This window comes from Bos mutus, chromosome 22, assembly GCF_027580195.1.
Source record: "Bos mutus isolate GX-2022 chromosome 22, NWIPB_WYAK_1.1, whole genome shotgun sequence".
NCBI classification, from domain to species: domain Eukaryota; kingdom Metazoa; phylum Chordata; class Mammalia; order Artiodactyla; family Bovidae; genus Bos; species Bos mutus.
In genome coordinates, this window is record NC_091638.1 from 10,720,597 (window position 1) to 10,747,611 (window position 27,015).

The 27,015-nt window shown below is 44.5% G+C and overlaps 1 protein-coding gene across 1 annotated transcript in view; it reads right to left on the reverse strand.

Annotated features, from left to right (window-relative positions):
- Positions 1-27,015, reverse strand: part of MLH1 (mutL homolog 1) — an 87,732-nt gene that overhangs the window by 37,688 nt on the left and 23,029 nt on the right. The window contains exons 12-13 of the mRNA XM_070359578.1: positions 25,715-26,091; positions 23,099-23,247 (exon numbers count right to left, since the gene is read on the reverse strand). Coding sequence (XP_070215679.1) covers positions 23,099-23,247; positions 25,715-26,091 — 526 coding nt within the window. The remainder of the gene's footprint in view (positions 1-23,098; positions 23,248-25,714; positions 26,092-27,015) is intronic.

The following is a 27,015-nucleotide window of genomic DNA, read 5'->3' on the forward strand; positions in this document are numbered from 1 at the left end:
TATCCAAATGGCCCCTCTCAAGGTTACCAGCGTGTACTTATTATAATTTGCACACTTTCACATTGGGTTGAGGCATTTCCATGCAGAAGAGCCACTGCACAGTTGGTAAGCAAATGAATACTAGGGTGATTCCCATTTGGGGAGTCCCTGTAGAAATATATAGTGATGGGGAACCCATTTTATTGGACAACTTGTCAAGAAAATTTGCAAAACTGGGCTAATTATGAAGCATTTCCACTGTACTTACCACCCCCAGGCCTCTAGGCTAGTAGAAAGTACAAATGGAACAATTAAAAATCAATTGGAAAAAATAAATAAGTAAATACTAATCGGCTAAAATCGTAGAAACTTATTCCTTACCTTGGCCAAAGGCCCTTCCACTGGTCTTCCTCAACCTAAGATCAATTCCCTTTGGGAAACAGCCTTTGTATCCTTTTGAAATGATCACTGGGAGACCAATGAGACTAGATGAAGGATTTTATGAACATATATTATTAAAAGGGAACATGTTATATTATTGTAAACGCTTAACTGAACTCCTAAAAGAGCATTTTAAGCTTGTTTCTGAAGTTTATCATAGTCATCTATTTTTGGATGAAGATCAGATATTCCATGATGTGCAACCAGATTATGTATATTGGAAAAGATGTCATTTAAAGGACTCACTACAACCCAGATGGAGAGGCCCTCACCAGGCACTCTTAACTAGCTCATGTGCAGCAGAACCAAAGGAAACTGATTGTTGGATTTACATTTTCCACTTAAAAAGTGGCCCTGAGACATACTGGTCTGTAGAGAGGACTGCTGACCTCAAATTCACCTTAAAACAATGCTCAAATAAAGGAGAAAATGTACTCACACCAGGATGAGAAGGCAACATGCGAAGCAGACAGTTTACCCAAGATGATGGAACTGACACATATGATCATTTATAGTTTTCCTGACTTCCTGGACCTTTGCATATGAATCAAATGTTTTCCTATCATGGGCACGATTCTTTGCTAATTTTAAAAATCAATCTACTTACTGGGTTTGTGGCGAATTACCTGTGTCTACTACTTCTGGCTTACCCTGGTAGATTTCTCCCTTCCAAGGCTCTGATTGGATAGCCCTAAGGAAATTTATTTTAGAAGCAAGACCAGTCCTGTTCAGGCTACTCATGAAATAAATAATACCCACTCTGACCCTGGCCACAGATACAAATTTTCCTTTAGCATCAAACTCAATCAGAACAACGAGCTAAGTCTCAATCAAAAGCTATAACTTGTCATCTATTAAGAGGAAACCTTCCACAATTATGGGATAGATTTATATTGTCATTTAAGTTTAAAAGCTTCTCTATGTTGGGAACAATTAAATCATACTAAGTGTGAATCAAACTAAGCCTAGTAACAGTAGGAAATTTGGCTGGGTGCCTTATGAACAATGCCTACATATAATTACCCTTAGAGACAATGATTGGTATGGAACTGAGTCAGACCACCAGAGAGTCACTGGGTTGCAAGTAATGGAACTCAGTGGATTTGTGGTACTGATTTATGGCCTTGGCTTCCACTGGGATGGATAGGAAAATGTACCATATGAGTGCCATGGCCATAAGTCATATACATAACAATTCAGAGATGACCCCAAGCAATCCAGAGATCTGTATGCCACTCGTATGACCACTTAACAACTATTTTTGTGCCTTCAATAGGACTGCAGAATGTAATCGGTCATATCAAAGCCTTAACAACATTGACTCAACAGGCTTTAAATGACAGTAACTGGGGTATAAGCCTGTTGAACCCCGAGGTCTGTATGATGAGAAAAGCAAAAATTTATATGACCTGTAATGTCCTTACAGCATCTCAGGGACACACCTGTACCATAATTCAAACTGAATGCTGTGTTTCATACCTGATGAATCCTCTCATACAACACATTTAAGGAACCATATGAAAAATCAGAATTGTGCTTTAAGTTGACCCACACCCTAGTCTTGACAAGCTCTTCAAAAATCAGTTTGGTGTGGGAAGCTCTTGGCTTAAATATTTACTTACAACTCTATTAAAGTTATTAGCTATATTATTGGCATTTTGCCTGTTTTACAAGATTAGTATTTTTTGTATTACCAAATGTGCAACTGAGCCTCCAAAAAAATAATGATGGCTTCCCTGGTGGCTTGGTGGCTCAGATGATAAAGAATCCACTTTTAACGCAGGAGACCAGAGTTTGATCCCCAGGTTGGGAAGACCTCCCTGGAGAAAGAAATGGCAACCCACTCCAGTATTCTTGCCTGGGAAATCCCATGGACAGAGGAGGCCGGCCAGCTACAGTCCATGGGGTCACAAAAAGTCAAACACGACTTAATGACTAACATACTGAGGCAACTTGAAGCAGTTGATCAAATATATAATTCTGTATGCGATCAATGACTGTAATAGTGTAATTCTAGATATGGGAAGATGCAATAAGAGGGAATTTTTTTCTTGGACCAAAAAAAACTAGAAGATGAGATGAGTGGTCCAGAGATCTTTAATTACCATTCATAAGACCACACTGAGTAGTCTATCATCAAAATCTTCACCATCTAGGAGTGCACCTTCCTAGCACCATGGAATGAATTTATTACCATGAAGGGGTCTGTCAACTACAAAACAGCACTTGCCATGGGCACTTGCCATCTGCCTCTACAAGGATTAAATCATGTGCTGCTGACCTTCAACACCCCTGGAAGGGAGTTCAGGATGGAGCATCAGGAATGAGACACTCTGTTCTCTAGAAAAACAGGCAGAACAGGCCTTCAGATAATTAGGTATTTTCAGGAGCTGATTTTATGAGTCCAGTTCTTGCATCTCCTCATATCTAGAAAAGCACTAAATTCCTTCATGGTGACATCTGCTCCTTGTGACTATCAGTAACCCTCACAAGACCTTCTGCAAAAATATGTGACTGACTGCATGTAATCCCCATTCACCAAAATCACATACATACTGACCTTCCCCCTCTACCTATTTGGAGCAGTTTCTCATAACTACCTGAAATGCCGTCTCCGAGGCTATAGTTTTCATTTGGCCCCCACAAAACTTAACTTGCAACTCTCATGTTGTGCATTTTTTTAAGTTGACAATGCTATTAAATTAGCAATCAACCACAAGAGAAAAAAAACTGTAAAAAACACAAATACATGAAGGCTAAATAATATGCTACTACACAATCAATGGATCACTGAAGAAATCAAAGAGGAAATCAAAACGTATCTAGAGACAAATGACAATGAAAGCATGGTGATTCCAAACTGATGGGACACAGCAAAAGCAGTTCAAAGACAGAAGGTTATAGCAATACAATCTTACTTCAGGAAAGAAGAAAAATATCAAATAAATAACATAACGTTAAACCTAAAGCAACGAGAGAAAGAGCAAACAAAATCCATAGTTAGTAGAAGAAAAGAAATCATAAAAACGAGAGCAGAAATAAATGAAATAGAGAAGAACTGGAAAGGATCAATGAAGCTAAAAGCTGATTCTTTGAAAAAATTTTAAAAACTGATAAACCTTTAGCCAGACTCATCCAGAAAAAGAGGGAGCAGGTTTAAATCAATAAAATTAGAAACAAAAAAGGAAAAGATACAACAGAGGGACTTCTCTGGTGGTCCAGTGGTTAAGAATCCACCCACCAATGCAGGGCACAGGGGATCAACATGTGGTCTGGGAAGATCCCACAAGCCTTGGGGCAAATGAGCCTGCGCACCACAACCACTGCGCCTGTGTGCAGCATCTACTGAGCCCGCGCACTGCAGCTGCTGAAGCCTGCACGCCTAGAGCCTGTGCTCTGCAACGAGAGAAGCCACCACAACTAGAGAAAGCCTGCACACAGCAGCAAAAACCCATGTCGTGAAAAATAAATAAATAAATAATTTTTTAAAAGTTAGAAAGTTACAGACATCACAGAAATACAAAGGATCATGGGAGACTACTTGTAGCAACTATATGCAAATAAAATGGACAACCTAGAAGAAATGGACAAATTTTGAGAAAAGTACAATCTCCCAAGACTGAGCCAAGACGAAACAGAAAATATGAATAGACCAATCACAAGTACTGAAAATGAAACTGTGATAAAAAAGCTCCCAACAAACAAAGGTCCAGGATCACATGAATGGTGAATTCTTCACTGGTGAATTCTATCAAACACGTATCCTTCTGAGAAGAGTTAACACGTATCCTTCTGAAACTCTTCCCAAAAATTTGCAGAGGAAGAAACAGCCCCAAACACCATCATTATGATACCAAAACCAGACATACCACAAAAATAGAAAAGTACTGGCCAGTATCATTGGTGAACATAAATGCAGAAGTCATCCAGAAAATACTAGCAAACAGAATCCAACAGTACATTAAAAGAACCATCTCTCTCTCTCTAGTCACTCAGTCCTGTCCAACTCTTCACAACCCCATGGACTGTAGCCCACCAGGCTCCTCTCTGTCCACTAAATTCTCCAGGCAAGAATACCTTAGTGGGTAGTCATTCCCTTTTCCAGGAGATATTCCTGACCCAGGGATCAAACCCCAGTCTCCTGCATTGTCAGCAGATTCTTTCCTGTTTGAGCTGCCAAGTGGCAGCTTAATCCCACCATGATTAAGTGGGATTTATCCCAGGGAAACAAGGATTTTTCAATATTTGCATATCAATCAGTGTGATACACATTGACAAATAGGAGAATAAAAACCATATAATCAGGATTTCCCTGGTGGTCCAGTGGTTTAGAATCCGCCTGCCAATGCAGGGTACACAGGTTCAATCCCTTGTCCGGGAAGATCCCACATGCTGAGAAGCAACTAAGCCTGTGTGCCACAAGAGCCCAAGAGCTGCAGTGACTGAGCCCACGAACCGCAGCTACTGAAGCCAGTGTGCCAACAGCCTATGCTCTGCAACAAGAGAAGCCACCGCAGTGAGAGGCCCACGCACCACAATGAAGGGCAGCTGCAACTAGAGAAAGCCCACAGCAACGAAGACACATAACAGCCAGAAAGGCATCATTTTAAAAAAAAAACACAATCATCTAAACAGACGTAGAAACGGTTCTGACAAAACATTTATAATAAAACTCTCCAGAAAGTAGGCCTAGAGGGAATGTACCTCAACATAAAAGGCCATATATGACAAAACTACGAACACTGTACTCAACGGTGAAAAGCTAAAGCGTTTCCTCTAAGGTCAGGAACAAGACAAGGATGTTTACTCTCCCCACTTTTATTCAACATGGTTTTCGAAGTCATAGCCACAGCAATAAGAAAAAATATATATAAAAGGACTCCAAATTGGAAAAGAAATAGTAAAACGGCCATTGTTTACAGGTGACATGATACTATACACAGAAAATCCTAAAGATGCTACCAGAGAACTACTAGAGCTCATCAATGAATTCAGTAAAGTTGCAGAGCACAAAATAAACACCCAAAACCTGTTGTACTTCTTTACATTAACAACAAAAAAATCAGAAAGAGAAATTAAAGCAACAATCCCATTTACCACTGCATCAAAAAAACAGAAACAAAAACCGAGGAATAAACCTAAGGAGGCAAAAGACCTGTACTCCACAAACTGTAAGATGCTGATGAAAGAAACCAAAGATGACAAACAGAAAGATACACCATATTCTTGGATTGGAAGAATAAGTACTGTAAAAACGACTATCCTACCCAAGGTAATCTACAGAATCAATGTAATCCCTCCCAAATTACCAATGGCGTTTTCACAGAACTAGAACAACAACAAAAAATCTTAAAATTTGTATGAAGACACAAAAGATCTCAAATAGCCAAAGCAACCTTGAAAAAGAAAAATGGAGCTGCTCCAGACCATACTATAAAACTAGTCATCAAAACAATATAGTATCGGCACAAAAATATAGATCAATGGAACAGGAGAGAAAGCCCAGAAATAAACCCATGTACCTATGGTCAATTAATCTGAGACAAAAGAGGCAAGACTACACAACAGAGAAAAAAGACAGTCTCTTCAATAAACAGTCCTGGGAAAACTAGAGAGTTACATGTAAAAAACTGAAGTTAGAACATTCTTTAACATCATATGCTAAAATAAATTTAAAATGGATTAAAAACCTTAAAGTAAGACTGGATACTATATAATATACTCTTAAAGGAAAACATACGCAAAACACTCTGACATAAATCAGAGCAATGTATATTTCGACCCATCTCCTAGAGTAATAGAAATAAAAACAAACAAATGGGACTTAATCAAACTCAAAAGTCTTTGCAAAGCAAAGGAAACCATAAGCAAAAGAGACAAATTACAGAACAGGAGGAAATATTTGCAAATGATGTAACCAACAACGGATTAATCTCCAAAATTAACAGCTCGTGCGAGTCAGTATCAAAAACCCAAATCCCCAATCAAAAAGTGGGCAGAAGACCTAAATAGATATTTCTCCAAAAAACACATACAGATGGCCAAGAGGCACATGAAAAGACACTCAACATCACTATTAGAAATGCAAATCAAAACTATAATGAGCCATTGCCTCACACCAGTCAAAATGGTCATCATCAAGTCTACAAACCATAAATGATGGAGAGGGTGTGGACAAAAAGGACCCTCCCACACTTTGGTGGGAATGCAAAGTGGCATAGCCACTATGGAGAACAGTATGCAGGTTCCTTGAAAGTGAAAGTTGCTCAGTCGTGTCCAACTCTTTGCAATCCCATGGACTATACAGTCCATGGGATTCTCCAGCCCAGAATACTGGAGTGGGCAGCCATCCCCTTCTCCAGGGGATCTTCCCAACCCAGGGATCAAACCCAGGTCTCCTGCATTGCAGGTGGATTCTGTACCAGCTGAGCCACCAGGGAAGCCCAAGAATACTGGAGTGGGTAGCCTGTCCCTTCTCCAGGAGATCTTCTCGACCCAGGGATCGCACCAGGGTCTCCTGCATTGCAGATGGATTCTTTACCAGTTGAGCTATCAGGGAAGCCCTTAAGAAAAAAAAAGAGGTTCCTTAAGAAATTAAAAACAGAGCTACCATATGAGCCAGTAATCCCACTCCTGGGCATATATCCAGAGAAAAACATGGTTCAAAAGGATGCATGCATCATAATGCTTACTACAGCGCTGTTTACAACAGACAAGACATGGAAGCAACCTAAACATCAACAAATGAATGGATACAGATGTGATGTATACACACACACACACACACACCAGAATACTCAGTTCAGTTCAGTCGTTCAGTCGTGTCTGACTCTCTGCGACCCCATGAATCACAGCACGCCAGGCCTCCCTGTCCATCACCAACTCCAGGAGTTCACCCAAACTCATGTCCATCGAGTCGGTGATGCTTTCCAGCCATCTCATCCTCTGTCGTCCCCTTCTCCTCCTGCCCCCAATCCCTCCCAGCATCAGAGTCTTTTCCAATGAGTCAACTCTTCGCATGAGGTGGCCGAAGTACTGGAGTTTCAGCTTTAGCATCAGTCCTTCCAAAGAACACCCAGGGCTGATCTCCTTCAGAATGGACTGGATGGATCTCCTTGCAGTCCGAGGGACTCTCAAGAGTCTTCTCCAACACCACAGTTCAAAAGCATCAATTCTTCGGCGCTCAGCCTTCTTCACAGTCCAACTCTCACACCCATACATGACCACTGGAAAAACCATAGCCTTGACTAGACGGATCTTTGTTGGCAAAGTAATGTCTCTGCTTTTGAATATGCTATCTAGGTTGGTCATAACTTTTCTTTCAAGGAGTATGCGTCTTTTAATTTCATGGCTGCAGTCACCATCTGCAGTGATTTTGGAGCCCCAAAAAACTACTCAGGCATTAAAATGAATGAAATAATGCCATTTTCAGGGACAAGAATGGACCTGGAAATGAGCATACTAAGTCAGATGGAGAAAAACAAATATGGTATGATATCATTTATATTCAGAATGTTTAAAAAAATGATATAAACTTATTTACAAAACAGAAACAGACTTACAAACTGAGGGAACAAACTTACGGGTGCCAAGGGGAAGGACTGGGGGGAGGACAGGCTGAGAGTTTGGGAATGACGTGTACATACTGCTGTATACAAAACAACCAACCAACAAGGACCTACTGTATAGCACAAAGAACTCTGCTCAATACGCTGTAATAACCTAAATTGGGAAAGAATTTGAAAAAGGAGATATATATATCCATATATATACAAATACACAAGAAGATATATATATATATCTCCATATATATAGATATGTATTGCTTAGAAATACAAATCAAAGCTATAATGAGCTATTGTCTCACACCAGTCAAAACAGCCATCAAAAAATGTACCAACAATAAATACTGGTGAGGGTATAGAGAAAAAGGAACCTCCTACACTTTAGTGGGATGTAATGTAAACGGCTTTGCTGTACACCTGAAACTAACACAACATTGTTAACTAGACTCCAATATAAAAATTTTTAATTAAAAAAATATATATATATATGGGGAGCATTCATTACTGGAGAAGGAAATGGCAACCCACTCCAGTATTCTTGCCAGGAGAATTCCATAGACAGAGGAGCCTGGTGGGCTACAGTCCACGAGGTCACAAAGAGTTGGACCGACAGAGCAACTAACAGACGCACTCGCACGTGCACGCACACACACACACAAACATTCATAAAAAACATATACCACGTGAACCCTAAACTGAAGGAAGATGTTCTCATATAACTGATTAACGTTTACATTATATAAAACACTCATAAAATCAGAAAAGACCAAAAACCCAACAGAAACGTGGGCAGAAGGCTAGAAACAGGCACTTACCAAGAGGAAATACTCAGTCAACTTTATCAATGGCTGAGGAAGTGCAAATGAAAACTACCATCAGACCCCATTTCACCACCAAGGAACTGGTAAAAAGCCTGACAATATCAAACACTGGAGAAAACCTGAAGCAAAGCAGCTGTCTACACTGCTGGAGGGACAACACACTTGGTGACCCGTCTGGAAGACAAACTGTCACTTTTAGGAGTCAGCTGGTTTGTGTGTCGACCCTACACAGAGCTTGCCAGCCAGTGTGCCAAGCGCATGATCTGCCCAAGCCTAGGAAAGGGGATGGGGGCTGAGAGGCAGAGGCGGGGGCCCTGAAGTCCCCTGCATGTTCTTCCACTGCAGAATGAACGATTAAACACAGGGCAGAATCAGAAAGCGGAATCTATCACAAACAGAAAAAGCAAACCAGAGTGTAGCAAGATGGATGCGTTTTAGCAACGGGTGTGCGTATTTTTATACACTGCGAAAAATACAGTGTATTTCCCTTTATATAAAGTTTAAAACTCTGTACAACAATAAGTTTTGTAGGGCTACAAACCATGGGTGGTAAAATTCTAATAAAAGAAAGGAAATAATAATCACAAACTGTAAGGTCATAGCTACCCTAAGAGAGGAGGGAGAGGCTGGGACGGGGAAGCAGCACATTGCTGTTGCTCCTTTACGCAGTGTTAAACACCACTGTTTCTTTAAACACCGGTGTTGTTCGTGTTTTCCCCCGTAGCTCCTACCTATGTTTTATAAGCACAATTTTGCATCTACTAATTTATCTGAGTGCCTGTGCACCTGAGTACATAAATATACATTTAATGAAAGAAGTAAAAGCCCTACCACTACCAAGGGGAACAGAGTGGTTGGAGACAACAGGGCAAGGGTCTAGGGATGGCACTAAGCCTCTATATCATTTTTTTTTTTTTTAAACTCAGGCACCACATGTGAGTTCCTGCACTGTTACATAAGTTCTGCAACACTCTCTGCTCCCCCTCCCCAAAAGAGGCTTATTTTCCTAATTTTAAAATAAGTATTCCCCTCTGTTCCCACTGGAAACTCAATGTCTCTACAGGATGTTCTGCGTAGGTGGAAAATGATTATTTTAAAAGCTGGAGAACATCAAATAATCTTGAATAATGAGGCACTGGAGACAAGCGAAGCAGCGTAATCCACTAAAAAAGGATCAGAGGTTTTTCCATACACATTTTTCATGGGAGCTCTGACGCATCCACAGCTACCGAAGCGCAGCCTGCCCGGGCAGGGCTCTACTCAGGCAGGAGGTCGGCAAGGAAGACACGCAGGGCTCCTCCCTAGTTATGCCCACAGCACTGGGGGCCTGCGGGCATCTCCCTATCACTCTAGCAGCACCAAGATGGGACCAAATCCTCCGTGCTTCAAAGCCAAACCACACATCCACGTTCACAAGGGCACCCTACATCTTAAGCCCGTGTCTCTGAGCACCAGCGAGTGAAGGTGCCCAGAGGAAGGGCGAGCAGTCCTCCGGTTCCGTAGGGCCCCTCTGGGAGCAAGCTCTCACCTGCCCGCAGCCCCTGGGGGCCAGGGCCTCTGGCCCTGCCTCAGCAAATCCAGCAGCCCTCCCAGGCAAATGTCACCCTGGCTGACGTGGCCTTCTGTCTCTGTCCCAGACAGCCGGCAATTTACCAAACACCCCCCACAACAGCATGGACTCCTTTAAGTCAGGGCTTTGAGCTTATTCAGTGGGTTTTTTGCCTCAGGGATCAGCAGAGCATACTTTGTACCTGTCATCTGGTGACAAACACAGAAGAGTGTCTACATTAAGACCCAGGACTGTGCACCGAAGACCAAGAAAATAAAGCTGCGGATAAACGGTAAGCACATTTTCTGATTTAAGTGTTAGCAAGTAACTTACGACATTCCTCATCCTCCTTAATTAATGGATCAAAATTACATGACTGGCAATAAGTAACTTGGTTGTTACTAATCCAGGATGAGCCTAATTCCACGAACAGGTGACTGGATGTTGGGCCAGAAATTAACCTCACTTGTTGCTTGAAAGTGTATTCACGAGGAATGGATACATCCAGACTCAAGAGGGTTGTTTGATGGAGCGTTCAACCCTGACATCCCTCCAGATTACAGATTCCAGGGTTCCGCCTCTGAGGTGGCTCTTCCCAATCACTCCTTCAGAAAGATCTCTTGAGTCCCTAAGCCAGGCACTCTGCCTGTCACCATAATGAAATAATTACACAAATAAATGCAACTAAAAATGTCGCTAAAGGAAAGTGAGGCAGGAAGTAGATGGGCTCCCGCAGGGTAAAGCGATAGGAGACTCATTCCCTGGGGACTGAAACTTCAAAATAAGCATAGCAGGAAAGCTCAGAGAGGCCCTGCCCAGATAGAAGATAAGACACCACATATTTCTCATTCTTGAACCCAAGAGACCTCCCCAATTATACATGCACAGAAAGGCTCCTTGGAGGTAAAAAGGGGAGAGAAGGCAACTGATGCTCGCTACCCCAAGTCCTCTTTGGTGGAGTCCATCTTGGCTAAGAGGTGCATGTGGCTAAGACCCACATATGGGAGGATCCTGAGATATAAACTAAATTTGGACTCTAAACCAGGTAAATCAATATGACTGGCCAAGGAAACGAGAAGAAATGCCCCATAAAAGTAATTCCACTGCCACAAGAGCATGCCCCGGCAACTCTGAGTCTGCCCAAGTGTCTATCCACATGGACTGTACTTTTCCTTTCTAGTAAATACTTCACTTGCTTCACCACTTTCCATCTTTGTGGGAATTCCTCATCTGCAAAGCTGGAGTGCCAGTACTGACCACTGGTCTAGTGGCGAGCACCTGGTGCTCTCCCTGCTGTGACCCAACCTCAATCTCTGGCCAGGGAACCGAAGCCTGGCTCTAAGCAGCCGCAGGCCGAGGCCACCCAAGATCGTATTTGGTGCCGAAACTCGGGAACTCGAGAAGTCAAGGTAAACCATGGAGTTTGCCCAGCTGTGGCTTTAACTCTTGCTTTCTTTCTCTCATTATCCCCTTCACTTTCAAGACCCACAGGCCACGTCTGCCCACTCACAGCATTACGGCTCCCTGCAACACTGGGGATGGCAGGGCAATTTCCCAGGTTGCACAGATTCAAATGTCTGGGTGACAGCTGATGCTGTCCTTCGGGACATGGCAGAAACACAATTTCCGACCATGCAGGAGCCCAAGGGGTCTCACTCTCACTAACTTTTCCATACAGAAACCTCCACTAAGGTTTTCTTTCCCACTTTACTTGAACAACAAGGTCTATTTCTTACTTTTTTTCTCTGCACCCTTTTATGGAAAGATTTCCTATATATCATTCCTAAACTGCATCCCTGCCACTGCCTAATTCAGTGCCATCTGTGTCAGACAAAACCAGGTGATTTCCAATTCTTTTTTTTTTCTTTACTATAAACATTTATTTATCTATTTGGCTGCTTAGTTATGGCATGTGAGAACTCTTAGTTGTGGCATGTTAGATCTAGTTCCCTGACCAGGGATCGAACCTGGGCCCCCCTCGCACTATAGGTGCAGAGTCTTCACCACTGGACCACCAGGAAGTCCCCCCAATTCTATCTTAGCTGCCAGGAAGATAGGACAAAGGATTTGGGATTCTTCAGCAGTCTAGTCTCTCACCTCAAAGTCAGAAATTTACTACTGAGAATTTCTCCACTTCCTGGCCCTCAAGCCTTGAACCCCATGCCATCTTCCATAGCACCCAGCTCCAATTTCTCCAAGGATTCCTCTTTACATCTACTAGACCCCCTTCACTCCAGGCATGGCAGCCTCCACACTGCTACAGACAGCCTATCAGGCCAGCCACTACCAGAAGCCCGAATTATAAACTTTGTAGATGCTCAGTCTCAGGGAACACACTCCAGCATAGGAAGGCTTATCATAGGACATAAGCTCTATAAACAACAGATCCCTGAGGGAAGTCCTGGCAACCTGTCTACACTGGTTCAAAAGCCCTTCTCCAGCTGTGCTGGGTTGGGTGCCCTGCGAAGCGTATCTTGGGCGCCAGAAACCAACCAGAGAGTGAAGAGGATATATGAAATCCCATCAGATTTGAAGAGAATTTCAGGGATGCCCCAAACCCCTTCAGGTTAATGTCTCCTGGTCAACATTTCCAGGACGCCACACTCCATTCCAGGAGCGCTCTCTTGTTTCTGGTTGCAGGTTATTCAACGTGGGAGGATCCCCCTCCAAGCCAGGAGAAACACTCTGGAGTGTATCGTTAAGAAGTGGACTTTTTAATTGAAGGGCTAATAAAGGAGAGAGCTTCCCTGAGGACAAAATGGTGGGATGCCATCACCGACTCAACAGACACGAGTTTCAGCAAACTCCAGGAGATGGTGAAGGACAGGGAAACCTGTGTGCTGCAGTCCTTGGGGCTGCAAAAAGTCAGACACAACTGAGCGACTGAACAACAAAAAAAGGAGAAACAAATTCTACTGTCACAGTGCCTGGTCTTTGTATAAATTGGGCAATGGAGAAAAATACCTTGAAAATGGGTTTCTAAATTATAACACCATTCTGCAATTGGATCTTTACTGCCGCAAGATGGGAAAGTGGAGTGAGAGTCCCTGTGTTCAGGCTTCCATGGTCCTTTACCAACATCTCGCCCTATATGGGTCTCATAATTCAAACCCTGGGGAAAGCGCTCGCTTAGGCAGCACATACACTAAAAACCTGGGGAACCAGAAGACTCTCCTGACATTTTAGATGATCCCCTTGTAAATTCCCATCTCTCGGGGGGAATCTAGCTCCCCCCACTCCTAATAACAGCATCTGTACTTTTTCAGAGTCATCTACTTCTCCCACTCCCTCTGACCAATCGCAAACTCCACCTCCCTATGTCCCTTCATACCCTCTGTTACCCCAAAGGAGAGAGACTAGTCCCTCTGGGGTAACTCACAGTGGAGCTTCCCATCACGCAGGCTTAGGAAAATTATGCCCTGTCAGAGAAGTGGCAAAGGGAAAAGGGACAGGGTACGTATCCTTCTCTTTAACTGATATAGCCCAGTATAAACAGAAACTGGGCCAATTTTCTGAAGACCCTAGTAAGTTTGTTGAATGGTCTTAGGTCCTCACTCTGGTCTATGATTTAACTGGAAGGATGTCCAAGCAGTCCTATCCACTTGTTGTACTTCTGAGGAAAAACAAAGAATCTGGACAGCAGGCCAGAGGGAACTGACCAGTTTGCCAGAGACCAACCCAAACATTATGCTCTGAGTGGAGACACAGTCCCAGGTCAGGAACCCTCTTGGAATTATAATTCCCGGGAAGGAACAGAAGCCAAGAAGCATTTATCCAATGTCTATTAGAAGGGATGAGAAAGTGTATCACAAAGTCAGTTAACTATGAAATGGTCAAAGAAATGACCAAGAAGAAAAAGAAAATCCATCCTTCTTTCACATGTGGCGTGTGGAGGCTTTTAGGAAATACACCAACATAGATCCCTCCACTTGTGAAGGTCAGTCCCTACTGGGACAGCACTTTATCAGCCAGGCTGCCCCTCATATTAGGTGGAAACTCCAGAAGCTACAATTTGGCCCACAAACACTCATGCCCCAACTCTTAGGGGGTGGCCTTTGGGGTACTAAATAATGGAGACCAAGCTGAGGAGGAAGAAGGAGCCCAACATGAGGAAAGACAGGCAGGGCTCAGGCAAAACTGACAGCCACTGCTCTCACCCGTGGCTTATAACCTCAGGACAACCCAATGGCACCAAGAAAGTCCAACTATCTATCTGTCCAAAGGTAACACCAATAGGGGAAATGCTACAATTACAATTCAACTGGCCACTGGGCCCGAGATTGCCAGAAAGATCCCCCTGGGCCATGCCCAGACTACAAACAAACAAGTCACTGGAAGAGAGACTTCACTCCTTCCTGAAGGGAAGTAGGGCTCCCACTCCTGAGATGGCCATGCTGGACGTCTGAGGTGGCCCGGGGATTCCGGTGGCTCCCCACAGCGAGACATCTATCTCCATCAAGGAGCCCCAGGTAGTCCTGGACATGACAGATAGAAAATCGATTTTTTAATTGATAAGGGAGCCACTTACCCTGTCCTGATCCTCACGCTGAACTTCTTTCCTTCAAAAGCTGTACTGTGATGGGTGTCAAGGGAAAGTCTTGCACCCATTATTTTACTGGGCCTCTCACTGCCAACTTGAGCAGCAGCTGATTTCCCATGCCTTTTCAATTGTACTGAGTGTCCTACCCCTCTCCTTGGGAGAGACCTTCTGAGTTTCCTCAGGGCCATACTCCGGATAGGAGGACCTGGGCAGCCCCTTATTTTACCTCTAACATCAGCCACAAGAGCAAAGTCCTATTCCCAGGCACATTCTACAAACAGCAGACCCTTCGGTATGAGACAAAGGAATCCCTGGAAGGGCCGCAAATGCCCAACATGTAAGAATCAGCTTTAGGCCAGAAACTGCCTATCCCAACAGGAGACAATATTCTACGAAGCTGGAAGCAAAGAAGGGTTTACAACCCTGTGCAGCTAAATTCTTAAGACACGGCCTCTTGGCACCCTCCAGGCTCCATGCACTGCTTCTTTTCTGCCAGCTGTTAAGCCAAATGGGGAATACAATACAGCGCAAGACCTTAAGGCAGTGAAAGATTCAGTGGCCCCTACACATCCCCTTATGGCCAAGCCTTGCAACGTATCAGCCCAGATTCCTGGAGATGTCAAATAGTTCACTGTGCTAGACTCAAAGATGGCTTTTTTTTTGGCATACCAGTTTATCCCTCATCTCAGTGTCTGTTTGCCTTCAGGTGGATTAACCCTGACTCAGGCCAAATGCAACAGTACACACAGACAGTACTGCCTCGGAGTACAATCCACACCCGTTGGCCCGGGCCCTAGGAAAGGAACCAGGAAAGACGCACCTAAACGAAGGGATCATTCCACAGCATTTGGACAATATTTTAACATGGAGGCCCTCCATGGAGGCTTCAAATCAAATAGCATCGAAAGTCCCTAATTTCCTTGGGGCCCGGGGTTAGAGTCTCTCAGAAAAAGGCACGAGGCAACAAGTTAAATATCTGGGATGTATTATAAACTCCAGAAATAGACAATTATCTCCAGATAGAAAACAAACTATATTAGGCCTCAGCACTCCAAAGACAAAGAAACATCTCCATCTTTTTTGGAGCATGGCAGGATTTTGTAGAATTTGGACTCCAGGATTTGGACTAATGGCTAAGCCCCTATATGAAGCCATTAAAGGCCCAGATACAGAACTGTTACTTTGGAATGGAGAACAGGAGAAGTCTTTTAATAATATCAAGCAGGCCCTCACCAGAGCCCCTGCTCTGGGTCTCCTCAGTTTGAAAAAGCCATTCATCTTGTACATGGCTGAAAGGCGGGGGACAGCCTTGGGGGGTCGTTATACAGAAGCCAGGGGAAGTTCCTCAGCCTAAAGGCTACTTTTTCAAGCAACTAGACTCTGTGGCCCAAGTTTGGCCTGACTGCCTCCAGGCTATAGCAGCCACTGGTTTACTGGTTGAAAAACCTAACAACCTTGTCTTTGGACAGCCACTTGAAATCCAGACCCCTCACAAGTACCAGCAACTTCAGAGATAACAGGCAAATTAGAAGGGTGCCTTACCAAGTACCAGGCTTTGCCCCTTGACTCTCCAGAACCAACCCTCAAAATCTGCCACACACTCAACCCCACTACCTTAATGCCCACCAAAAGCCCAGAGCTAACACATTCTTGCCTCAAAACCCTTGACCAGGTCTGTGCCCGCTGATCTGACCTGTAGACCAGGCCATAGAAAACTGAGGAAGTGCTAACACCAGTTTCGTTAAAGATGGAGTCAGGAGGGTAGGGTATGCTATTGTGAGCAATTATAGTATTAAAGCAGCGCAATCTTTGCCACCCAACACCTCAGCCCAAAAGGCTGAGCTAAGAGCCCTAATGTGAGCCTTCATCCTAAGGGAAGGAAAAATTATAGACATATACAGACTCAAAATATGCCTTCGTTTTACATGCCACACAGCTATCTGGAAATAGAGAAGACTTCTAAATGCAAGAAATTTCCCTGTAAAATGTGGGGCTGAGATTGTACATCTCATAGAAGCGGTTCAAAAACCAAAACATGTAGCAGGCATTCATTGCCATGGGCACCAAAAGGGAACTTCTCAAATTTTCTGAGGAAATGACAGGGCTGACTGAGAAGCGAGCAAAGTAGCCCTGATGTCCATAACAAAAATGGCTTTAATTCTATCCCTTACCCCTTCTAATGTTATACCCAGGTACTCAATTTCTGAAGAGACCTAGGCAGGAAACAGAGGGGGAAATTAAGGGAGCAGATGGCTGGTGACACACAGATCAGAAACTGCTCACTCCTTTCTCCGATCACTGGAAAAATACTAAAGGGCTACATGATTCTCTCCATCTGGGAGAGATGCAATGCCTGTAGTTGTTTTCTAAGTTTTTACAGGGAAAGGGCTCCTGGAGACAATTAAAAGAGTAACTTGAGGCTGTGCCCTTTGCACCACCCATAATCCAGGAGGCAAAGTCAAGCCTCCCCCTCGTCAGCCCAGTCCAGCAATGTGGGATTTATCCAGGAGAGGACTGCAAATAGGTTTCACTCAGATGCCTTCTTTCCAGGGCTTCAAATACTTACTAGTCTTTACAGGTACTCTAACTGTAAGATGGAGGCCTTCCCTAATAGAACAGAGAAGGTAACTGAGGTGGCTAAGGTGCGCCTAAAGGAAATTATTCCTAGATTCAGATTGCCCCATCACCTTCAGAGTGACAATGAACCTTCGTTTATAGCAAAAATCACACAATAGATTTCACAGACTTTGGGAATTAAGTGCTACCTCCATTCGTCCTAAAGACCTCAGTCCTTAGGAAAAGTGGAACAGGATAATCGTACTCGAAACAAAACCTTGGGCAAACTGTCAGGAAACGTTAGAGTCGTGGTATCCTGCTGCCAACAGCCTGCCTAAGGGTCAGGGCAGCTCCTGAAACTACCACTAAGTTAAGCCCTTGCAAAATGACACACAGAGAGCCACTCCTTACTCTGGACACGCTAACTGACCCAGAAACCCAGGCTCATCTCAGTTACATTATAAGCCTAGGCCAGGTCCAGGGCAACAGAGTGCAGTCCTCTCCAGATGACAGTCCCAGTTACCCTGGAGACTAGGTACTTTTAAAGACCTAGAAAAATGAACCCCTGGCGACTAGCTACTCACAAAATGGAAAGGTCCTTACTAAATCTTGCTGAGTACTCCTACAGCAAACTCCAGGGGGTCACCAGCTGGGTTCATCTGTCCAGGATTAAACCTGTCTCCACTGATATGTTACAGGAACCTGAAGACCCACATTCCAATCATCCCTGTGAATCCACCCCTTTCTCCAAGTCTGTACAGCAGAGGTCCCCAAGCCCTGGGCTGTGGAGCAGTAGTGGTCTGAGGCCTGTTAATAACTGAGTCACAGAGCAGGAGGTGGTAGGCAAGCAAGTGAAGCTTTATCTGCTGCTCCCCATCACTCGCATTACCGCCTGAACCATCCCCTGCCCCTCAACCCCGGTCCATGGAAAAACTGTCTTCCTCGAAACTGGTCCCTGGTGACAAAAAGGTTGGGAAGCACGGCTCTACAGGACGCAGAGGACCCACGACAGCCTGAAAATTCCAGGTGGATGAATAAGCCACTCCAAGACCTAAACCTCTTATTCAAAAAGGACAGAAAGACATCTTAGACACTAGGCTAAGTAATAGCTACTATCTTCCTTTTGCCTTCTGGTACACCAATCCACTTACAGAGTAACTGATGTGTTCTGGTAGGTTTGGATAACTATTGTCTTCTCTGCTCTCACTCTTGCTCTTGGAATTTACCAAATTTCTCTGCCCACGCTGGGTGACTCAATTATGGCCTGACTGGTGCTACGATGAAGCTACTAATTGACTTAGCTTTTCTATACCTCTTTCCCTTATCCACAGGATGAACAGACAACTCTCTGGCTTGCACTGCACAAATTCATGCTTCTTCCACTGAGTTGATGGAAAGCTGGATTTGCTCACCCCAAGCAATGTCCATCCCGTAAGGAATTTTAACCAAGTTCCTGAAGGAAAATGGTCTTCCACCAGAGACCCTAGACTCAGAACAGTAATGTACAGGGTCAGAATTGTTCATTTTCCAATTGAAGAAAATTCTAATGTCTCTTGCCTAACCCTTTCCTTAGCAACATTTTCTTACAAACTTCCTCTTCTCAGCCATACTGATTCATATTTTGCCCAGTGCTCTGTTGGTGGGTTTCCCTGGTGGCTCAGCCAGTAAAGAATCCACCTGCAATGCAGCAGACCTGGGTTCGATCCTTGGATTGGGAAGATGCCCTGGAGAAGGGAAAGGCTACCCACTCCAGTATTCTGGCCTGGAGAATTCCATGGACTGTATAGTCCATAGGGTTGCAAAGAGTTGGACACGACTGAGCAACTTTCCCCATTGTTTTCCATACTGTTGCAAATCTGCAACTAAGACCTTTCAGTCCAAGGAGGCGGCCTGGGACCAACAGGTTCAGATCTTTCATTTTAGAAATAGAGAAAGATACTAAATTTTAAGCCTGAGATTAACAAAGATATGCTGACCTTGTATAACCAGATCCTACCCTTGCTTGAGTCTGATTATAACGGTCTTTTACTGGTCTTTAGTCTTTGCTTATCTAAGTAGTTCGCTTTCTCTGGGGCATCACAGAACAGGGATGATGAGGGACTCCAGTCACTCCCCACAGCAGACCCTGCTGAAAGACCAACCTAGAGCCCTTTAAGGAGATAGGGAGAGAGCTCCATGAACCCGACTACATAGGGTCTACGAAGCCCTGGCCAGCTTAAGAAGCTACCAAAGTTTTACCCTTTATCTTCCTAATAAAAATTTCTTGGGGTCTGTGTCTCTCAGGGAGGATTTGAGGCAGGTGGTAGACGTGCCCCCCAACCCAGGTTGACCAACTGAAGTTCGTTCCCTGAGGACAGAAACTCCTAAATATCAATAGCAAGACAATCCAGAGAGGAGGCTGGACCCTCCCCAGATAAGAGACCACACATTTTCTCAATCTCAAGGGAGACCTTCCTGAATAGAAAGCTCCTTGGAGGGCAAAAGGGGAGCGATGCCAAGTTACACCTCTTCTCTGGAGTCCATCTTGGCTGACAGATGAGTGTGCACACATGAGATATACTAAATATGGGCTCTGACCCAGAAAGATCAAACTAACTGGCCAAAGAAAAACCAGAAAAAATGCCCCACAACAGTAATTCAAACTGCCTCAAGGGCGAGACTCAGCGACAGCCTGCGTCCCCTCAGTGTCAGTACAGCTGTGTTTATCCACCTGTACTTAACTTTTTCCTCTTAATAAATACTTCACTTGTTTCACTGCTTTCTGTCTTTGTGAGAATTCTTTACCCGCAAAGCCAAAGGGCCAGGGCTTTGTCAATGACCACTGGTCTAGTGGCTAGGATTTGACTATCACTGCTGTGACCCAACATCAACCTCTGGCTGGGAATCCAAGCCCCGCTTCAAGCTGGCCCAGGCCACCCAAGATCAAAAGCATCTGACTTCTTTCCTGGGCCAGGGCATAGCTCTGTGGGAGTGCAGCCAGGTTCTAGCCTACTTCCCCAAATCCAAGCTTTAGAGAGATCCCCGTAGGCATTCAACTAAACCAGCTTCCCTGCTTGGGGCTGTATAAACAGATGCCACAGGCAGGACCTGAGTCAGAGGTCCCCACCCTCCCCTTGCTCAGATGTCTCAGGTGTTCATCACAACAGCCAAGTAAGGGCTGTAACAGGAGCACCGGTTCACAGAACATACAAAAGATGCCCCACAAAGGTGAATAGATTTCTGACTGGCTACAGAATGGTGTAGGTGGTAGGAGCTTCAACGGAATTCTCTTGGCTCCAAAGGGCAGCCCTACTCTCCACACCAAGACCAGGACTCCTCTGGAAAACCCGGCCCTGGCTCATCTGAAAACAGCCTCAGTCTGAGGGATCAGGGATCACGTGGCATGCTCATCCTATCAAGTGATCTAAAGCAGCTGATCTAGTTTTGCAAGTAAGCCCTGGACCAGGCCCCCTGCTGCAGGCTGGGCTAGCAACAACTGCCCCCTCCACGAGGCAGGCACCCAGGCCAGCTTTGCACTGTGGGGATGTTCCGACTAATCTCTCCACCTTCCATTTCTTTATCTTTAAAACAGAGATAACAGCATCTACTCTGCCTCCCTCACAAGACTATTCTAGAATTAAATGAGGTAATATGCATGAACATACAATTTTAGAATATTTCGATTCATCGTCACCTTAGCAATGGACTCTAAACCTAACCAAACTTGGTAGAGATTAGATTTATACCTTACCGAAAATAGTTAGCAACTATTCAGAAATTCACTGAAATTATAACTTTTAAATAGCCTGCTTTGCATGAGGAATACAAACTCTTACAGAAAACTCAGTAAATTCCAAATCTGAGGGAGTCTGTCAATTAAAACAATTGTGAGGGAGACTGCTAAATAAATCAAGTCTTAGCCCACCTTCCTTTCATTATTTAAAAATGATTTTTAAAGATCCCAGCTTGAAAGCCAGTAACAGAAGGAAAAGAAGCAAGGGGAACAAATCTCCACGGAAACAGAAATCAGAAGCCAGTTGGCAGAGCCATCTACAACTGGCAAGGCCTTAATCACAGGAAATGGGCAGCCTTCCCGAGGGAGCAGACCCCACGCCTGTCCCCATATGCAGACAGACAAGGGCCCAAAGTGAGAAGATGGGAAAGAATTAGCAAGGAAAGGGCAAACTGAGGCTTGAGTTCATTCCAACGAGTGGGAACTGAGAGAAGAGGGAAGGGGCATCTGAGCCAGAACAGCTATTTAGAAGGCTAAGGATCAGTGGGAAAGGCCCTGAATTGTTCCTCGGCCATTCATTTCATTTAAAAGTTAGTCCAGGTTGTCATATTTTAAGATAAATTCCAACAGATGGGAAAGAATTAGCAAGGAAAGGGCAAACTGAGGCTTCTCTTGAGTTCATTCCAACGAGTGGGAACTGAGAGAAGAGGGAAGGGGCGTCTGAGCCAGAACAGCTGTTTAGAAGGCTAAGGATCAGTGGGAAAGGCCCTGAATTGTTCCTCGGCCATTCATTTCATTTAAAAGTTAGTCCAGGTTGTCATATTTTAAGATAAATTCCAACACTGCTATAAAATGTAACTTGCTTAATCAAAAATGTGCAGTAGGTGAAAAATGGCAAGGACAGGGCTGACCTGCACAGACTCAGGTGCAACACCGCCCAGCAACGACGGACCCACCCAGAGCATGCCTGTGACCCACTGAGTGGGGTCCGGACTTCTGTTAGGGACAAGTCACTGTCACACACCTCAGTCCCTGCATCAATTTATCCCCGGGAGATGATGAGCCCTCTTTTCATTCCTAAAACCATAAACATCATTTCAGAGCAACAGGGACTCAAATGGAGCTCTATACTTGGGTGTTCTGAAAGCTATTTCTGAGGAAAATAATAATGATTTTTCACTTTATCTTCAGGATACAAAAATAGCTATGACTCCTTACTCTGTACCAAGTGTTTCACTTACATTTTACCTCTAATCAGCACCAGTAATCTTCAGTGGTAAAATTAACCTCATTTTACAGATAAGGAACAACTGAGGCACAGAAAGGCTAAGGTCACAGAGCAGACGTGGTAGCTGCCTGGATACAGACCAGGGCCCTCCAGACCTGTGTACTCTCAGCCACAGTATACCCCAAGCAGGGCACGCTGCCTTTAGCTAAGATAGAAACAAACTCAAGATTCTTTAAAGCGGGGATCCCCAACCTTTGGAATCTAATGCCTGATCATCTGAGGTGGAGCTGATGTAATAATAATAAAAATGAAGTGCACAGTAAACGTACCGCACTTGAATCATCCTCAAACGATCCCCCCTTCCCCACTCCCCCCGCCCCCCCAGCCCATGCAAATCCTGTCTTCCATTAAACCAGTCCCAGGTGCCAAAAAGGATGGGGACCACCGCTTTAAATGACCATCTACTGACTTCCCTGATTTAACCCGAGTACTGATTCGCTCTGGCTGAAACCAGAGACTCACTTTTTCTCTTCTCTCCCAGGTGTCAATTATCTTGAAGCTGATGCCGCCGTGGATTAGTAAAGAAAGCAAGCTTTGCTCAGTGCACTGCAGAGACCATCAGGACATGCATGCTTCCTGCATTTCCCAAACCTTCACCAGAGCAGTTCCAGCTGCAGGAGACACAGGCAGCCTTGGCACTTACGTACTCTCATGGCCCCGCTCGTTGATCTCCTCCTGGAGACTCAGAACACTGGTAAGGTTGATGATCCTTCTCCGGGGGGTACAAGCGGCTGTCATCTCCTTTCGGGATGCATCCTCCACCATTTCCACATCAGAGTCTTCCCGAGGTCTCTTTCTGCAAAGGAGATGAAGAACTGGCAGGTCAACACTATCTTTAAAGTTTTTAAAGTCAGTCAAATTTGGCTCGCATTTTGGAGAAGGAAGTAGCTTCTATGTGCCAAATCTGCACATTTTGGGGAGGCAGGGGGGCACCTCCCCATGAGGGAGCCAGTCAGATCAGTCTGTTCTCCTGCATACTGCTTCTCAGACACCTCTGTAGCCCAAGCAAGGGGCCACTGGACATGGCTCAGCCCAGAGACCTGCAGGGCCTCAAGCAAGTGTGCTGATCTCGCCACGTCTCATTCATTCAGCCCTCCATCCTCTACCTGGCCCTCCATCCATCACTGTTACATAATACCAACCTCATACAGCCATGACAAGGTGCCTGCCCTCACCATGCTGGCTTTCCAGTGGGACAAACAGCAACAGGAGAAAGATCATTTTAAGTAGCAACAAATGCTATGACGAAAATAAAACAACGTAATAGAATGAGGGGAGAAGGAAAGAACTTTAGATTAAATGGACAAAGACAGTCTCTGGTGAGAGGTGACATCTGAGTTGAGACCTCGGTGACAAGAGGTCGGAGAGTTCCTGGACCGAGGGACTAGTTCAGCCAAAGCGCCACGAAGGGGAGGAGAGTGATGGGCTGGGGCAGCCAGGCTGGTTTCACCCCAAGTGGTTTTCAGCAAGGAGTGATGCACTCTGGTTCCTGGTTTAAAAAGATTTCTTTGCTGTGCAGTCAATGGCTCGAGGCGTTACCTTCCCAAGTGATAAACAGAAACGTCACACTTCCCGGCAGGGCTGTTAAGATCATGAACTGAGCTAATGCATGCAAAGTATCTGGCACACAGCGGATGCTCAGTAAGTGTTAGCATCCTTTATTATTCTCTGGAAACAAATCCTTAGAAGTCGTCTTGCTAGACTGACTTGGAAATGAGCAAACGGGGTGAAGTAACAGGCCCAAGTTCCAGTGGGCATTTAGAGCCAGGGTTTTGGTGGTCAGCCACCAGATGGACACGTGGCCTTGGGCAAAGGACTTCACCCAGAGTTCCAGGGACACTGCCTGCACACACTGAGAAAGGAACACATACCTTACAGATTCCAGTGAGATGTCCTTAAAGCACCCACAGAGCGTACACTGAACACCAAAGAAAATATACAGATGGCCAAGCAGCACATGAAAACATGCTCATCATTAATTATTAGGAAAATGCACATCAAAACTACAGTGAGGTATCATCTCACATCAGTCAGAATGGCAATCATTAAACGTCTACGCACAATAAATGCTGGAGAGGGTGTGAAGAAAAGGGAACCCTCTTCAACTGTTGATGAGAATGTAAATTGGCACAGCCACTGTGGACAACAGTGTGGAAGTTTCTTAAAACACTAAAAGCAGAACTACCATATGACCCAGCATTCCTACTACACTCAGAAAACCCAAGTCAAAAAGACACCTGCACCCCAGTGTTTGCTGCAGCACTACTCGCAGCAGCTAAAACACAGAAACCACCCAAATGGCCGTCAACAGAGAAATGGACAAAGATGTGGCACGTGTTTACATATAGGGAGTATTACTCAGCCGTAGGAAGAAGTGAAATTGGGTCATTTGTAGAGATATGGATGGCCACAGAGTCTATCATACGGACTCAAGTCAGAGAAAAACAAATATTGTACAGTAATGCATATAGGTGGAATCTAGAAAAATAGTAAAGATGAGCCTATTTACAGGGCAAGAATAGAGACACAGACATAGAGAACAGATGTGTGGACACAGGAGGAAGGGGAGGGTAGGTCTGACATAAATACATTACCATGAGTAAACTAGATAGCTGGTGGGAGGCTGCTATATGGAACAAGGAGCTCAGCTCAGTGCTCTGTCATGACCTAGATGGGTGTAGAGGCTCAAGAGGGAGGGGGTATACATATACAATTAGCTGATTCACCTTGTTGTACTAACACAGAAACTAACACAAGATTATAAAGCAAATATATTCCAATTTAAACAATTAAACTGACAGTCATTGGTCCAGCTGTTCCTGTCCCCCTCTCTCTAGCTCCCCACCACTAGCCCATGCGCTTCAGGAAGTTTCATAATTTAAACTGAGAAACTCTGCTTCTTCTGAAAGAAGTGACAACAGCTTGGAGATGAAGAATCCTCCAGGTATTTTAGGTCCCCGTTCCCAGCCACCTCTGCTGTTGAGGCTTTACTAGAATTCACTATTAAATCAAATGATAAATATGATTTTTTTTCTGAAATGTTTTCAAATAATGTTTGGAATCATGAACGTTTAAGGTATTTCAAAGGCCACTGTGATGGGTGACTCTCAAGCCGTGGTCAAAGGCAGACAGTGGACCATCCCTCTGGAGGGAGATGGTGAACAGGCAGAGAGAAGGTTGCAAGGAGTTTGTGACAGTTCAAGTTAGAAGGCAGTTTCAGCAAAGAACAAAGAAGGCCAGCTGCCTTTTGCCCAAGATCATACCTGGGGTTCTCGGGGCTGGAAGAGGGCCCTCTCTTCTCGGCCAGGTCTGCAGCCCTCATTGTTGCATCGTCCTCTAAGGCCTGACTCTTCGCAGCCACTGCAGCAGGAGCTGGGAGCTCAAGCATCTCCTCGTCCTGCTGCCTGGTCCCACTGCTAGAAGCATCTGTCCTGTGCTCTGGGACGACAGCCTGGGGCTGACTGGACAGGGCCTTGCTCACAGGCTGCAGGAAGGCATCGAGCTTCTGTTCCCGGCAGTCTGTGCGGACCATCTGGTGGGCATACACTCTGTCACCACTTCCAGCAGTGGATGAGGATGTCACACTCGCTGTGGATTTAACTGCTTCCCCAGAGGGGCCAGGAAGACCTGGCAGTAAAGTCTGTGCCAAAAAAGAAGATGGTGGGAAGATACAGAGTAAGAAGTAGAGAAGTACAGGCCCCAAAATGGAGCAGAAGCTAGAACCAGGTATAATTATCACTACAGAATTATTATAGAAGGAATTCTGACCAAAATTTGAAGTACGAAATTAAAAATACACAAATATAGGGACTTCCTTGGTGGTCTGGTGGTTCCCAATGCCTGGGTTAGATCCCTGGTCAGGGAACTAAGATCCCGCACGCCACACAGCATGGCCAAAAAAGTAGTAAAGATGGAAATAGACAATATAAAATCAAAAATTCAGCAAAATCCTTACAATTTAAAAAGTGGTTTGATATAAAACTACTCGTGTAAAGCTCATATGTTTTTGTCCATTTTTCGTTGCCATAAGACATTTACTGTGGTAAATTATGCATAACATAAAACCTGTTTAACCATTTTCATGTGTACAGCCCTGCAACATTAAGTACACTGACAACGTTGTGCGACCATCACCTACCTCCATCCTCCCAAGGGGAAACTCTCCCCTAGCTTCTGGCAACCACCTTCCGACTGTCTATTTTTAAAAATACGTATTTCCTACTTCTGTGCACTGGTAAAGCCTGGAAGCAGTAACCACCCAGCAGCAATGAGGAGCCCCCCACGCCCCTCAATCCCAGACTATAGTTTCTAAATACCATCCCCCACTAAAATAAGGCACTTCTTTGGAAAAGTGGCCAATTTCAGGACATGGGCTGGGAAACTATACAGTGAGCCTACAAAAATCCTATCTTATCAGAAACAAGGAAATTATCAAAGATTCAAGTAATTGGGTTAAAAGGACAAGAGCACCAGCCTGAAGTGGTTTCTGCTGGTCAAGGATGGAATAATTTAACTAAAACTAGTTGAATTATGATGCTTGTTAACAGCTATGACAAAATACTAG